Raw genomic sequence first — 16,113 nt, 5'->3', positions numbered from 1 at the left:
AGGACGATAGTTTTGAATATCTTGCTTGTTTCCTTGATTCTTGAATAGAGGTTTAACCTTTGCTATTTTCCATTGTGAGGGAAATGTAGAAGTTTCAATACAGTGATTTATAATTTTAGCTATGGAGCATGATATTTCAGGAGCTGCAATCCTTAGAACTCTGGCACCAAGCCCATCGATTCCCGTGGCTTTGTGTGTAGGTATACTTATAAGATAATCGTTAACCTCACTAGGAGTTATTTGTGGAATAAGATTCTCAATTTGACTGTTAGATTTGTCTGGTGGACCAGGAAGAGCATCATAATGAAGTACAGGTGCCGCCTTTATGAGACGTTTATATACATCAACGAAGAAGCGGTTAAAGAGTTCAGCGATTGACTGGTCATCCTTTATCAAGTTGTTGTTTTCTTCAGCAATAGGGATGGAGTCGTCGTTATTCTTTGTATCTTTAGATAGGTCTTTAATTAAAGACCAAAGTTTCTTTGGACATTTTTTATTTTTACTGAACTGAGTTTTAAAGTACTGTTCCTTTGCATTTCTTAGTTTCCTCGTCACTTTGTTTTCAACCAATTTAAAAGCAGACCAATCTTGCTCATTTTGTGTTCTCCTGGCCCTCTTTAGAAGATTATCACATTTATTTATTTCATTGTATAGATCATTAGTGAACCATTTCGGCTGATTGATTTTCTTCACAATCTTGGACTTTAAAGGTGCGTGATTATCAAGAATGTCATTAAAGATTTTGTACCAAGATTCAACAATGTCATCGGCATCTTGAAAAACAAAGGAGATATCCCAAAGGGCTTCTCTTAAGTCTCGCAGAAAGCACTCTTTGTTGATTTTGTCGATATTTCTGTATTCGATTTTGGAATGTTGTTTACGTTGTGCATCCATGGTTTTGTAGCACCTCAAGATGGTGACCGGAAGGTGATCGGAAAGTCCAGATTTACCTATGGATACTTCTCTAATTCTAGCAGGATGACTAGAATAAATATGGTCTAAGCACGCATCAGAGGCAGGTCTTGTTACCCCATTTACCATCTGCGTTAATCCAAGACTGTTCAGTGCCTTTGCGAGACAATGTTTTGAATAACAGTTGAAATCAATATAATCCAAATTGAAGTCTCCCAGAATAATCAGTTCATTGTCTTGGAGATGGGCATTTTCAATATTTTTACCCAAGCTCCCATTATAATCTTTGTTGGCTGAAGGTGGACAGTAAACACCAGATATCAAAATCGGTCTCTTTGATTTATGAGGACAAATTTGAAGCCAGAGAGTTTCAAGATCATCCAGTTCCAAATCTCTTCGACGTAAAGCCATAACCTTCTCATTTACATACACAATTATGCCGCCACCTTTCTTCCCGATTCGATCTTTTCTGTGTAATGTGTAGCCGGGTATCATGTAATAGCAGTCTGGAATTTTACTTGATCCGAACGTCTCAGTGAGAATTAAGACGTCGAGTTTAGCAGCACTGTTGTTGTTCAAGGTGAGCATTAGCGATAGTTCTTCCAATTTGGTGTCAGTCAGTCATTGGATGTTCCAGTGGCAGACTGATAAACCTCTGAAGCCTACAGGAGGTTGAAGATTATTAGGTCCTGGATTGATGGCAATATCGCCAGATAGAAGAATACACAGACAAAATTGGCCAAGCTTGACGAACTGCAACAACGCTTAGAGCTTCAAATTCAATTCGCAAGGTGTGCATTTCGAAGGCTTTGACTTACAGTTGAACGTAGGTGGAGCAGATATTTCCTTCCCAATGAAGAGTCTGACTGTAGAGCGATCGAATTCAGGTGTAATTGAAGTAAATTGGCTAAGTAAAATGCTGAAAATAGTCAATAGAAGCACGACTGCAAAAACATGTCTGCACGCCATCAATATTCATTATAAACACCAAGATTAAGGTACATGTAGTAGGGATAATGTTAAAAAGTTTTGTTGATAAAGCACTCATCTTTTACTCTATATCACCTGTCCTATTATAACAGGGTTTTCATTCAGAATTTGAGTAGCAGGAGAATGAGAAGAAGTAGCAGGAGAGGCAGTCTGAATGAGTGAAACTCTTGTGGAACAAGCTTTGCTTGTTCCCCCCCTAGGGGGGTCTGGGGGCATGCCCCCCCTAGGAAAAATGTGGATTTTAAAACCCTCTGAGATGCTATTTCCTGTTATCAGAGGTACAATTTCATTCCCAGGAGCTGATTTTAAAACAATGTATACCTTACTGTTTTGTTCTTTGAATTTGGTGAGCAAGTAAGTAATGTTAAATCAAGAGCTATCACCCTTTTACTCCTCAAGTCATACCAAATAGGTCACAGTTTACCTCCCCAAAGATAAACACTGCACCATGAACTTTCAAATGAAAGCTATTTTGCAATAACTTGGCTATAGGTTGCAACCTTTATGACAAACTGTACCATAATAAACTCTCTAAATAGCACGAGAGGTGAGAAAACTTTTACCCACCAGTCTTTTGGCGATCGCCACACTAGACGGAATTCACTCAGTACTGGCAAAACTTACCATCTTTGTTCCTCATGCAGTTACAAATTATAGTGTTTCTATTTACAAGGAATTAATTTTTATTTTCTTGGTTAAAACTCCCCACGCTTGAATAAAGTTCATTTATATTTTCATTTACTACTTATTTAGTAAATCAAAGTCAGTAGCTTCAAGTTAAATTCATGTTGTCAGGACGTCAAAATTTATAAAAAGTTAATATGATTAATTTGATGGCATGTTATGTCTGTGACATGACTCTAAAAAAAAACATTTTTTTAACAAACACTGATTGCTTGTTTAAAATGTTCCATGCATTTTGCTCTAAGAAAGAAAGCACTTTTGCCATAATCCTATTTCATAATGGCTCCACATCTGAATAAAAGCATTAAATAATAAATTATAGCCCAACCGGCCAACTAATTTAGCCAGAAAATTCTGCGTAGTTGCAAGAGAATTCTCGCTGCCTACACACTGATCTCCAATACCTACACAGAACACCTTGCTATAAGCTTGAAACAGTAAAACCAAAATATATCTCAGACACCCAATAGTTTACCTCTAGCCTCTTCATCACCATGTGACAGACACAAACATTCCAAGTAATTTACAAGGATTTCCAGAACAAAAATGTCCACCAACGAAGCCTCTTCCCTGCATGATCAACAAATGTTTGTTACAATCAGTAATTATTTTTACTTACATTTAATGGCAAAAGAAGAAAAGAAGAAGAAGGAGCACCACACTGGTCCCCTTTCTAAACCCCTCTTTACCCTTAGGATTGGTACAGCTTGTCACATTACAAGACACACTTCCTTGAATCTTTTGTTGAACTTAAAAATGCTAATAGGAATGATAATTTTACACTGTGCCATCTTTCCAGACAGCTTCGTGTGGGTTTTAAAACCTTCGGTCTGATTCCAAGATGCCCCACCATTATGAAAGAATAATCTTATACCCTGAACGACAAATTTGAACTCATCTGTATATGTTCATATCTATTCTGGCATCAGAGATAACAATAAATCAGGGACTCTTTACCTAATTACATGCAATCTCAACATTTCTTAAACCAGTGACCACAAAAAAAAATAAGATGAAAACTTGCTAAAAAACTAAACAACAGGTGGACATTTACTCCACATTATTACTGTTCTACTACTTAAATCATGGCCATGTAAGATTTTGCAGCCAATCCTGAAAACTTCTCTGTAAACAAATAATTTAGACTTTCTGGTTTTGAAAGCCAATTCAATTCAATCCTTATTTTGACTCAGTGGAGGAAACAGACTTCACAGATCCAAAATGTTACTAATATAAATACATGAAACAAAAAATTGTCCTTCCAACCAAAGGATGTTACAAAAATATGGAAGGCAAAAATATGAGTTTGATACAAGTATGCTGGACTCTAAGTCTCTTAGTCCTTATCAAGTGTATCGGTACCCCTATCTATAAATTTTAAGTATGGCTTGAGGCCCAGATCAGATCAGAAACAATTCAAGATAGCGTTGGCTTTGCGCCTAAACTCCACGCTTTTTTTGTTCAACAGTGTTTGGAATAAGTTCCGAATACAAGTTTTAGGATCAAAATTTGCCTGTGAAAGGTGAGGAGTGATTGATAGAAATTGGAAATCTGGAGATGTTGTCATTGTCACTTGATGAGATTTCAAAATAGGTCTTGGAAGCTACAGCAGAGTTCCACTGCTTGTTTTCTTGTACAGCAACTCATTACTAGTAAGATTACTCTGCTCAGTAACACCCCTATCAAAGAAGGAAGCCAAAGTGAAGGCCTACACAGCCTCTTATTCACTTCATTCTTAACCAGCTTTAAAAAAAATACAACTTTTCTTGAGTAATGGGTTTCATTACAACAGCTACACAATTTCTGATTCAATTTACTAAATTAAATTGTTTTTTCCTACCAAAATTAATCAAAAACTCGAGGTGTGCCCTACTTGTATATGTGAGTGTATATGTTCATATAATTATATTCTGTGTATATGTTCATATATATATTCAATATTTATCCTCAGATAAATATGGCACAGTCAAAAGGTGGAAAGGTAAAAGGGAAAATTTCACAGTTGGAATTAAAAATAGTTAGCACATCACCTGCTCCTTGCAAACTAACAAACCTCTTTCACTGACATGTGGACATCACAGTGATGTTATTACCCATACAGGAGAAAGTGAGAACCACAGTTGTCTATTGTGTCACCACCAACAACTACCCAAAATCAATGCTAGGGGAATGCCACAAGTTAAAATGGATAAAGACTTTAGGAAGAAAAATCTCAAAACAGTATATTTCTATGAATTTTGTCTGGCCAAAAATTTTCAACCAATGTTAACCACCTCCTGGTTAGCTCAATTGGTAGAGCGCCGGACTGTTGTGTGGGAGGTCGTGAGTTCAAATCCGGCCGGACCAACACTCAGGGTCTTTAATTAATTGAGAAGAAAGTGCTGCCTTTGTAATAATATCTGCAAATGGTTAGACTTTCTAGTCTTTTCGGATAGGGACAATAAATGGAGGTCCTGTCTCCTGCAGGGTTGGGGTAGGCGACGTTAATTTCCCACGCACGAGATTACTGTGTGATGGATGTCCTCCCCGGGGTGTGATGGATGTCCTCCCCGAGTGGGATGGGTGGGTTAAAAAGAGGTTAGGTGTCAATTGGAACGGAAGTTCTGTTCCTTTCTCCTGCCATTCCTGCGGCAAATGAATTAAACTTAAACTTAAACTTATAAACTAAACTTAAACTAATTACAGGTAAAACAACTTCTCCTGAGTAAAAAAATCTTAAACTCCAAGTGTTCTTAATTGGTACTTACTATGACTGAAAAACATTATGCAAACAAAAAATTATGTAGACTTACCGAAAAACTGTGTAGATATTATTGAATGCCAAAGCTGCACCAAGTCTCTTTGATGCACTTGGATGGAGGGCAAGACTGTAGAGGCGCTTTAACAATGACTTGATGTTGATTGGACTTTTCTCTAATTGCTGCCCAACATAAAAAAAAAGAAAAGAAAATTATACACACATACAACCCTATTTTAAAAACACTGAGATTTGAAAATATAGATGAAACATATATAGCTTTTGAATTTCCAGTAATTATATTGGTATTCGTTGCCTTCCCAGTGCCACAGACATGTGGGGTTATGCACCATTAAGTTTGCCAGGTCAACCACCATGATCTTTGAGGCAGCTAATAGGATTCAAATTTGTTTATTTAAGGTCCCTCCACACAGCACATGCTGTGAAAAATTAAGCTATAGATTTTGCCTCCAAGGGATAAATAACTCCTAGAACTGATCTTGGAGTTCATGGAAAGGGAAATTTAAGTTAAAAGAACAAGTCTCTGTAAGAATTAATCAGTCATCTTTGGAAATGAAAATTTTTAACTCCCCTTCAAATTTTGCATGCAGTTAGGCACTCAGGGAGGGATGCACAAAAATGCCCTTTTTAAAGATTGCAACACTCTTGTTGTGGGATTAGCCCTTAATCCTCTTTCCTACCAACCGTGCTTGACTTATAAATATCCTGATGTGATTATGCAACAGTTCAGTTGACCTGACAGGCCTTGCTCTTGTAAGCTCCTCTTCCCATTAAATGTATAGCTTTAAATATATACTTGGCCTCCACTCTTCCTTTCACCTCAGATAATCGTACACTTGTTGTCATGGTAACAACGACTGCTTGTTTGAGGCCTAGGGCATCATTTTCATACAAAAACATCACAAAAACATTACAGATTGGTACTTCTAGCATACATAGTGACATCATTTGTCTTTACTTTGATGCATTCTATTTTCCCTGGGAGTGAATGTGAACACACCAATACATTATTTTTCTTGGTACACTTTCGGTTATTTTTGCTGCAGGGTAAAACAGGGAAAATGTTTGTCTAAATTTCTCCAAAAGTACACTGATTCTAGAACTAAAACTACGCACTTAGTTGGTTATAATATTCTAGTTTTTAAATGTGTAAAAATGTCTGCGGGTTGGCCTCTACTTTTCATAGTGGCAATTCACAAACAAAGGTCAAAATTCAGATATTGCATACATTGGCAATGTTTACATCTAATGTTCTCAACGACAAACCTTTCAGACAAATGAAAAGTACAAGACTTTGAAAGAATGTTATTTTCTGAGCAATGTTCCGAAGAGAAATCTCACCTGTAGCTTTAATATTTTAAAAAAATTGATCAACCTTCGTGGAGGACTACCCAACGTAACTACAAACATGTACCTTAAATCGTGTGCATATCATCCAGATTCCGACTACTGTACCTTCTTGAATTTGAGCTATCCGAAATCCTCTGACAATACACCGTTATACTTGTCTGTCATTTGAAACATGTTAAAGTTGGCTGATCTACACGAAACCATCGTGACACCAGTCACTTGTCACAAACATGTATGTTATCACGATGGTGTGATGCTGGACTTCTCCATGAAGTTTCCACCAGGTCGCTCCAAAGAAGACGAGAAACGGACATTTTTCGATACTGTAGCAGATTTCCATGCATTCTGAAGCAAAAACAACCAAAAAAAAAAAGAAAGGAAAACCTTGATTGAACGTTCGTAGACATTGAGAGTGAGGAGAGTGAGAGTATAACAACTTGTCAACGATAGTACTACATGTAAAACCCACCACTCGCACGAAAACTATCCCCTTATTACAGCAAATGGAACAGGGATTTTATCATAATCATTTTCCACAAATTTAGCTTTTTTCAAGGAATCTTCTACATGCTTGAACAATATTTTGGCTTTGAGGCTTGAGATTTCCTTTTCTTGATAATAAAATGCTCTAGTAAGTGCCCACAAAATTACAAATCGGTGTCGCATGGACCGAGGAGTACAGATTTGTCACTGATGAACCAACAGGCACAATCTTCTCAGTTATTAGCTTGATAATCCCCACAGACTAACGTTATTGGACCGAACGATCTCCTTCTTCTTCCTGGTGAGCTGCGGCCACCTCAGGCACAAATTAGAGACCTTTGACTTCCTGTCGTGTAAATCACTGGAAGCTTGCATTTTATTCATCTTTCTTTAAGCTTATAAAAGATATCCAGGAGAAAAATTGTGGAATATAATCATAATGAAATCACTGTTCTTTTTCTTGAAGGACCTGAAGCAATCCAGATTACATATTAACCATGGGGAGTTTCATTCCAGTCACGAGTTGAGCTTTGCATGTGGATAATAAATGGTTTGAAAGGTGGAATTATGACATTGTGATTTTATTGAATCTTCTATTTTGAACTTTGTTTCGATTTTTCTTGATCAAGACCTGGAAGGAAACATTAACTGACTTGATTGCACTGCGGCAGTGATAAGTCTCACGTGATCAGATCTTATGCAAATTTTCTGACAGTTTTCTAACAGTTTTCAGATGATTCGAAATATCTCAGTTCCTGTCACCCGGAAATGACAACTGCCTGACCCTTCTCTTTGTAAGGAGAGGTAATCTATCATACAAATTGCTATTGCAGCAACTAGGTTTTACATGTGGTACCTGACCACTGACAAGTTGTGATTTATACTCTCACTCCTCACTCTCAATGTTTAAGAGATTGTTTAGGAGCTTTCAATCAAGGTTTTCCTCTCTTTTTTTGGTTGTTTTTACTTTAGAATGCACGGAAATCTGCTGAAATATTGGAAAATTTCCATTTCTCGTCTTCTTTGGAGCGACCTGATGAAAACTTCATGGAGACATCCAGCATTAAGCCATCGTGATAACGTACATGTTTCTGACAAATGACCAGTGTCACAATAGTTTTGTGTAGATCAGCCAACTTTAACATGTTTCAAATGACAGACAAGTATAACGGTGTATCATCAGAGGATTTTGGATTGCTCAAATTCCCATGAAAGAAGGTACAGTATTCGGAATCTGGATGATATGCACATGATTTAAGGTACATGTTTGTAGTTACATTGGGTAATCCTCCATGAAGGTTGATCAATTTTTTTAAATATTACTAAAAGCTAGAGGTAAGATTTCTCTTCAGGATATTGCTCAGAAGATAACATTCTTTCAAAGTCTTGTACTTTTCATTTGTCTGAAACGTTTGTTGTTGAGAACATTAGATGTAAACATTGCCAATATAGGCAATATCTGATTTTTGAGCTTCGTTCGCGAATTGCCACAATGAAAAGTAGAGGCCGGGCTGCAGAGATTTTTACATATTTAAAAACTAGAATATTATAACCAACTAAGTGTGTAGTTTCAGTTCCAGAATCAGTGTACTTTTGGAGAAATTTAGACAAACATTTTCCCTGTTTTACCCTACAGCAAAAATGACTGAAACTGTACCAAGATAAATAATCTATTGGTGTGTTCACGTTCACTCCTAGGGAAAATAGAATGCATCACAGTAAAGACGAAATATGTCACTGTGTATGCTAGAAGTACCAATCTCTAATGTTGTATTTAGCTTGAGATCGAGAAATAAACATTTTACACTTTTTTGCGATGTTTTTGTATGAAAATGATGCCCCAGGCCTCGAACAAGCAGCCATTGTTACCACGACAACAAGAGTGTTGCAACCTTTAAAAAGGGCATTTTTGTGCATCCCCCCTGAGTGCCTAACTGCATGCAAAATTTGAAGGGGGGTTGAAAATTTTCATTTCCCAAGATGTTTGATTCTTACAGACACGTTCTTAACACCTTGATGTAGCCTGGGGAAGATAAAAATGAACAGTCCTTTGTACTGCTAGCCACAAATGGAAATTCTGTTATCAATCACTGAAACTTTCAAGGTGTTTGAGCTTAAAACAGAACAAAGGCTTAGTAACATTAAGGTCTTAGTAATAAGAATAAGAGTTCATCTCTGAAAAGAAGGAATTGAAGGGTCAGGGTACAATGCAATGATGAAATCATAGAAATATTAGCCTAATGGCACCCATCCTTAAGAGAAAAGTTTGACCACAAAAGTGTGGTCAAGAGAATTAGAGAGCTATCAGCATGAAATTAAATTGAAGAGCAAATTACAGTATCTAAAGCAAATAACCTCTCAGAACTTTGCAACAGCACAAACAACAGACATCCTGAAGTGTTAACATATTTCCTTGGGAATTTTATAGCTACCTAAAAATTATCATTTTTCATTGAAAGTTAGCCCTAAACTTTGCATTTTGCCAATTTTCCCATCCTTTTTTTTTTTTTTTTGCAAAGAGAGAATTATAGGAAACAAGTTACCTTTTCACTTGACTGCTTAATGGACCACTGCAGGAATTCCTTTATACACTGTGCACTGAAGTCACGCAGAGAAGTGTCCACAGGATGAACTATGCCATCCTATCAAATAAAACTTCATCAAATGTAAAAATACTAAACATTGTTCTCCAAACTCAACATTTCCCTTGTTCAAGCTAGAGTATCGATCAACACTTTTTTCATATCATTCTACAAACAATAAATTAAGCAAAACCGACAATATAAAAATCTAAAACTGCTTTAGTTATAGAATAAAAGTCATGCACCCACCAACCATATCAAAATTTAAACACTGCTTACAAAAATACCCAAAACCCTTCCCTTTCATTGTTGTCCTGAGTACATTACAAAAGTAAAATGCACTTTAAGGACCTAAAACCTTTCCCTGGACAAATAAATAAATAACACTCAAAGGTAAAACTACAATTATAAAAATTGCAGAAGAGGAAGCATAAAATATTATGGCTTTAATTTCGCTGACAGTTCTGTGTTCCCCAGATATTAGTTAGGGTGCAACAACCAAATGTGTCAGATGTATTTAAGTGGCACAAACATTAGAAGTGGGTTCTTTCAGAATTAATGACATAATTTACAGCATACATGTATCTTAGTCATTCTGAATTCTTTTCATGACTTACCTGCAATGGAATATTATACCATTCCAATTGTAGGTGCTTCATTTAAAAATGTACTGTTTGGCAAAAACTCAAAACTGTATGCTAAGAATAGCAGCATTTAGCCAATTCCTACAGACTCACACTCATTTTGCAAAACACCACATGGAAGAGTTTGTTAACATACCACTATGGCATCTAACAAAGCCATTGTCTCAGGAGTCTCATATTTTCTGTTGTTGGTAAACCAGTGAATCAGCTGAAAAACTAATGGCTTGAAAAGCTGCTCTGACACCTAATACAAACAAAAACACCAAATTCTTATTCCAATCAAATAAAGGCAAGCAGTCCATTCCAACAGGTACATGTACTAGCTGTGTTATATCCCCTATATTCAGTAAACTCTAGGCATCTAGAACTATATGTAGATGTGCAAGCTTAAATGCACTCATGATTTCATCCTTCTGGCTATTCTGGTAGGCAATTAATCATTATCAATTGCTCTCGAAATTATAATTTTGTCATTCCCAATTCAAAACCTGCAAACCTACCTCCACAGTAAATAAGTTTATCAATCTCTCAATCTTCAAGAAGGAGAGCCTGCACATTCCATACTCTTGCTATGCAGAAAACTGATTAAAACCTTTTTGGTCTAGTACTCTTGTCAAATTTTTACAGCATGTTGTTTAAGGTTGGTTGGAAAAGGTTCTAGTTCATTCCCTCTTTTCTAACCAGAAAACTTGTTTCCATTTACAACCAGGTTCAAAAAGTAAGCCAAGCAAAGAAAAAATACACTTAATTCACCTTGAAATCCAAGGGCACACTCCCTTACATAATGTCGAATTAGGGAACTTGTTTCAATATACCATAAAGTTAATAGGGAAAGTCAAACTAAGACAAAATACCCTTAAAACTCCAAGAAATCCAAAAGTAAACTCCTGTACATAATGATTAAAGAAAATTCATAAAAGGGAGTGGAAAGTGGATAAAAAAGTGTCTGACCTCTTCCACCAAAATTTGCATTATTAACTACTTTCATTGATCCAATGTCTGTTAAAAAAACTTGAAAGGGAATCTCTTTAAGAGGTTCTTTAACTCTATATCAGAATAATTTGTATGCAAGTAATATTCATGCAAATGACTCTTGGAACTGCATGCATCCCTAATGAATAGAGTGGGTAATTAGTTTCCAAAGAAACTTTGGTGCTTTCTCAGTGGGGGGTATAATTTTATCAAATGAGTTTACAAAGTAAATTGTTCACCATTGAGAGTTACTAGAGCTAACATTGTGAGAGTTACCCCTTTATCAGAGTTAATAACAACACAGAAACTCCCTAAAGTTGGATGAAGAAGAATACATGTAGGTAAATTATACTAACATTCTAAGACGGAGATGATGCAGATGGCAAAGACCTCTACCACCCCAAAGGACATGTTAAATACTATAAGGCAAGTTTACTGGACATTTACTTTATCATTCATTCACTACTTATCTATTCATTCATTTCAACTCATGTTACAATAAATGTTTTTGTTTTCAGAAGAGACATATCATGTTTAATTCACCTGTTCCACATCGCATGCCAGCTGCAGTAGTGTAGGAAACACATGCTTCCACAACTGTTCCATCGGACTCTGTAAAAAATAGTTTATAAAAAAATATTGAACAAGTTCTTCCTTTAAAATGCAACATGATAAGACATGAAGTCAATCAAATTTTTAAACACAAGAAAGGTAAAATTCAAGTGTTCTTACTTTCTTGAATCCTTGGGGCTGAGTCACACTTTTGCCAAGCATGTAGTGTACAAGAGAGTGAAGACATTCACATGCTGCAACCTGTTGAATTTATTCCATAATCATCACAATCAGATCTCGGAGTGATTTTTGACAAAAATCTCACCTTTAACAAACATGTCATTAAAACTGTATCCTCGTGTATGTCCACATTGGGACAAATAAGTCGCATAAAGCACGCATTTAGGATAGATATACTGATTATTATTATCAATTCCTTAGTATTAAATTTTAGTAAATTATATTATTGTTCGTCAGTTTGGGCGAATACCACAGACAGTAATATAAAGAAGCTGCAAGGCATACAAAACTTTGCTCCTCAAATCGTATGCAACGTTAGGAAATAATTATGACCATGTGTCTCCTTCTCTTAAAAGCTTAAATTGGATCTCCGTTAAATCAAACCTTCACCTAAGAGACACCGTCATGGCTTTTAAGTGCATGATGAGTCTTGTACCGGAATACATAAGTAATAAGTTTATTCTTAGGGGTAGCATTACTGGTCAAGTGACCCGCAGTTCACAGAACTTGAACATTCCACTCTGTAAAACAGAAACTGGCCAGAGGTCCTTTTATTATTGCATTGTAAGTATTTGGAATACTATTAGCCATAAACTTAAATCAAGTCTTAGTGTAGCTAGTTTTAAACGTAATCTTAAATCAGACCTTTTAAAAAAATTCTTGACTTGATTTAGCCCGAGTTTCTGTTCTTATAGTTAAGTTATACTCTAGTTCTAACACTCTATAAATTATTTTTCATGATTGAAATTTTATAATGTATATAGCATTACTCTTTTTAACCATTACCCTTTTTTTTTAATTTTTATTGTTACTGCTATTGTCTAATCATCATTGTCACTGAAAAGCCCCTTTGGGGAGTTGTCAATAAAATATTGTATTGTATTGTAATGAAAAAATCAAATGACAAATACTTATTCCTAAGCATCAAGAGAGAGCCCACCAATTAAAACTGTTGCTTATAGCTACCATCATCCATCCTGGAGAGGAGTGAACATCATCTCCTTTGATTCACTCCTCCTTGAATAAAATCTATTCTGGATGTTCAGTGCTTTGATTAAGAAGAGTGTAAAACCTGCTCAAAATATGCAGCACAAAACAGCACAATACTGAAGCAATGAGAAGTATAATACAACAGTACCTTTGTTTGCCTATCACTAGACTTTGCTGCAAGCTCCACCACTCTTGGTAAGAATGGATCTGTAAAACAACCATGATTTTGTTACAAGGATCCACACTTGTTTAGCATTCATAGTGTAAAAAATAATTAATATGATAATTCAATACGCTAAACTGTCATTCGGTTGTGTTCTCCAGAGTGAGTGACAAATTAGTGTACATGTATTGACTGAGCACTGTCACCAAAAAGTTGACATACAAGAGCGCTAAAAGTTTGATTGTTGAAGTTCAGTGGTTCAACATATGCAGTTAACATACTTTGATTTTATTCACATTAGGATTTTTTCCTTTTTTCTTCAATACATATCATTACATGAAGGGCCTCTTACATAAAACACTACTGAGATTCTACAGAACTGGTCGAAAATTGTATCCATTCACATAACTTGGGGAACACATTTCAAGTAATCGTAACAATAAACCCACAACTGAATAAAAATTATTCCTATATCAAGGCAATTTTACCTGAAAAAAAGCCCTGCAAGTTGTCTAAAACCTTTGATTGCCTTTGACTCTCCAATCATTTTAAATATTTCAAAGGCTTAAGGTAGTTTGCGAAATATAACAATACAAAATGAAAATCTGTGGTTTGTGAAATAGAGATCTGTAAAATAATAAAAAAAATTCATACACACACCTGAAACTCAAGAAAATTAAAGAGATTGGGTCATATCCATTTCCCAGCAGTCTTTTAGTTAGTTTTACTTTTAACAAGGTAATTCTTTTTCAACTTAGTAAATTTTTTTTAAGAAGATGATTTTTTCAATCAACTGTCTAAAACAGGGATTTTATTTATGGGGTGTGGTAAAAAAAATAGGGGCATGGTTTTTTTAGGGTTCTTGAAAAAGTACAAAAAAAATAAGAAGTTTGTAGAAACTTGCCACTATCCCCTCCCAAGTTTCTCTTGACACCCTTTCCTTTTCTCTCATTTTGCACCCCCCTGACTACATTGCCTTATCCAACCTTCTCCTATCATGCTACCATTATCAGCACAACACCTACATGAAATTCTATGCTTAATTTAATTACCAATTAAATTTTTTCCCAGGTTTGAACCACCAACCTCTGGATTCAGAGTCAACGTTCTTATCCACTTGACCACCAGTGATTCACTTAATCAATATGGTCATATTTTTCAATATCAGTAATTGTTGGCCCCATGCAGGCCTGCCTCAGCCAAAATGTTGGTTTATGCAAAACTAGAGCATGCTCAGTTGTGCTTAGGGAAGAAAAGCTAGCAGGCGTACACCCACAAAAAACCTGCCCCCCTTACTCAAAGGTCTGGATCTGCCACTGGTATCTTATATTTCTTGGAATGTGCAGTTTTGTTGTGAAATTCATACCAAACCATGCAATAACCATGGAACCTCTCAGTAAGAAACTTCGTGCAAAATCAAGAGAGAGAGTCTTAGGGAAAGGAGCAAAGAGACATTCAAAGCTTTAAAGGAAGCATTGTCATGCAAGCCTGTTCTCATGTGCTTCTGTCTAAATGCTTTAACACGTGTAATCTCTTAGGAGCTATCCCACTTCAAGTCCAAAACAAAGGCAAACAAAAACCAATTACATACTTACAGTGCAAGTAGATCATTGGCACGTGGGGCAAAATTGTTGAACAAATTTAGGAGAGCATCAAACAGAAGGGTAAATAAAATGGACAGTGAAAAGTTGAAATTAGTTGGAAAAAATCCAGCATGATCTGTTTTTTATCTAGATCATCATAATCTAGTTATTGAGCTTTTAGCTGTTTGCAAGTTCATGGAAACAGTTTTTGCATTTTTCAAAATATTATTTTCCTGTAATCAACACTGGCTTTTAGCATGGGTGGTAGCCCACCTCCATTTTCATGTGGTCAGTATAGTTACACTTGCCTTGCTTTCTTCCTGTAGAAATTTAAGGTTAAGGGTTTTGCATAGTTTTGCAGTGGTTGGTGTGGTTTTATTCCTTGCATGGTTTGATGAAAGGCTTTCTGGAATGTGGCCTCTAGACTTCTGCCAGATTTATGTTTAGTTAATTTTTGAGACACAATTTTTTAAGTTGGGGCATCACGGCATCTATGGTGCTAGTTACTGATTATTAGGACTACAGATATATGGGTAAACACATGTGTCTCTTTTTTCCACATGAACTACTCTCCTAATTAAGTAAGAGTAAAATAACTAATTACAAGTATTGTTTAGTAAGTATACTATCTTGATTATTGAATGAAATGCAGCTAAATCAGAGGAATGAAAGTAGTCACTTGACCCATGAACACTCCACTGTGACGAATGATCGTGTATATTACCGTGCATTATCAAATACCCCTATCACATATGTGATAGAATAATTATAACAATGAATTTCTGTGTTCCGCTCCCAAGATCCAATTTCTACTTCCTTTACTCCGTTCACAGATTTCTAAGTATGTTAGTTCTGAGCATTTAGTGTTACACCAGGGCTGTTTCCCTTACTGTGTATATAGGTTGATGATCTTGGCATTAAACACGAAGGCGCGCTATATAAGGAAGTCTTCCCTGGGAAGACCTAGGCTCATTTGTAACTCACTGTTGACATGTGCAGGTCAAATTTAAATGCTGGTAGACGGACAAAAGGAGCTAATGAGATATCTATTGTTTACTTCCACCAGCATGGTGGCATGAGGTAACGTGCAAACCACCTACTTCGATCTCAAATTTACCACCACAAATAAAGACAGTTTCCATTGGAGAAAGGAAATACAAATCTCAAAAATTCTTGTATTGTGATGAAGATATAAAACAATTTTGAGGAA

The 16,113-nt window shown here is 36.0% G+C and overlaps 1 protein-coding gene across 5 annotated transcripts in view; it reads right to left on the bottom strand.

The window, feature by feature from the left end:
• The window catches only part of LOC111320216 (DNA-dependent protein kinase catalytic subunit), a 214,034-nt gene that overhangs the window by 120,646 nt on the left and 77,275 nt on the right, over positions 1–16,113 (bottom strand). For all 5 annotated transcript variants that reach the window (XR_015992649.1, XM_088736607.1, XM_088736604.1 and 2 more), the window contains 7 exons: positions 13,306–13,364; positions 12,108–12,188; positions 11,919–11,987; positions 10,540–10,647; positions 9,721–9,819; positions 5,379–5,506; positions 3,062–3,156 (listed from right to left, as the gene is read on the bottom strand). Coding sequence is in view for 4 of the 5 variants with exons in the window: in XM_088736607.1 (XP_088592733.1) it covers positions 3,062–3,156; positions 5,379–5,506; positions 9,721–9,819; positions 10,540–10,647; positions 11,919–11,987; positions 12,108–12,188; positions 13,306–13,364 (639 nt within the window). In the remaining variant the exon portion in view is untranslated. The remainder of the gene's footprint in view (positions 1–3,061; positions 3,157–5,378; positions 5,507–9,720; positions 9,820–10,539; positions 10,648–11,918; positions 11,988–12,107; positions 12,189–13,305; positions 13,365–16,113) is intronic.

Source organism: Stylophora pistillata, chromosome 10 (assembly GCF_964205215.1).
Source record: "Stylophora pistillata chromosome 10, jaStyPist1.2, whole genome shotgun sequence".
Classification (NCBI taxonomy): domain Eukaryota; kingdom Metazoa; phylum Cnidaria; class Anthozoa; order Scleractinia; family Pocilloporidae; genus Stylophora; species Stylophora pistillata.
This window is presented reverse-complemented; position numbering and strand designations above follow the sequence as displayed.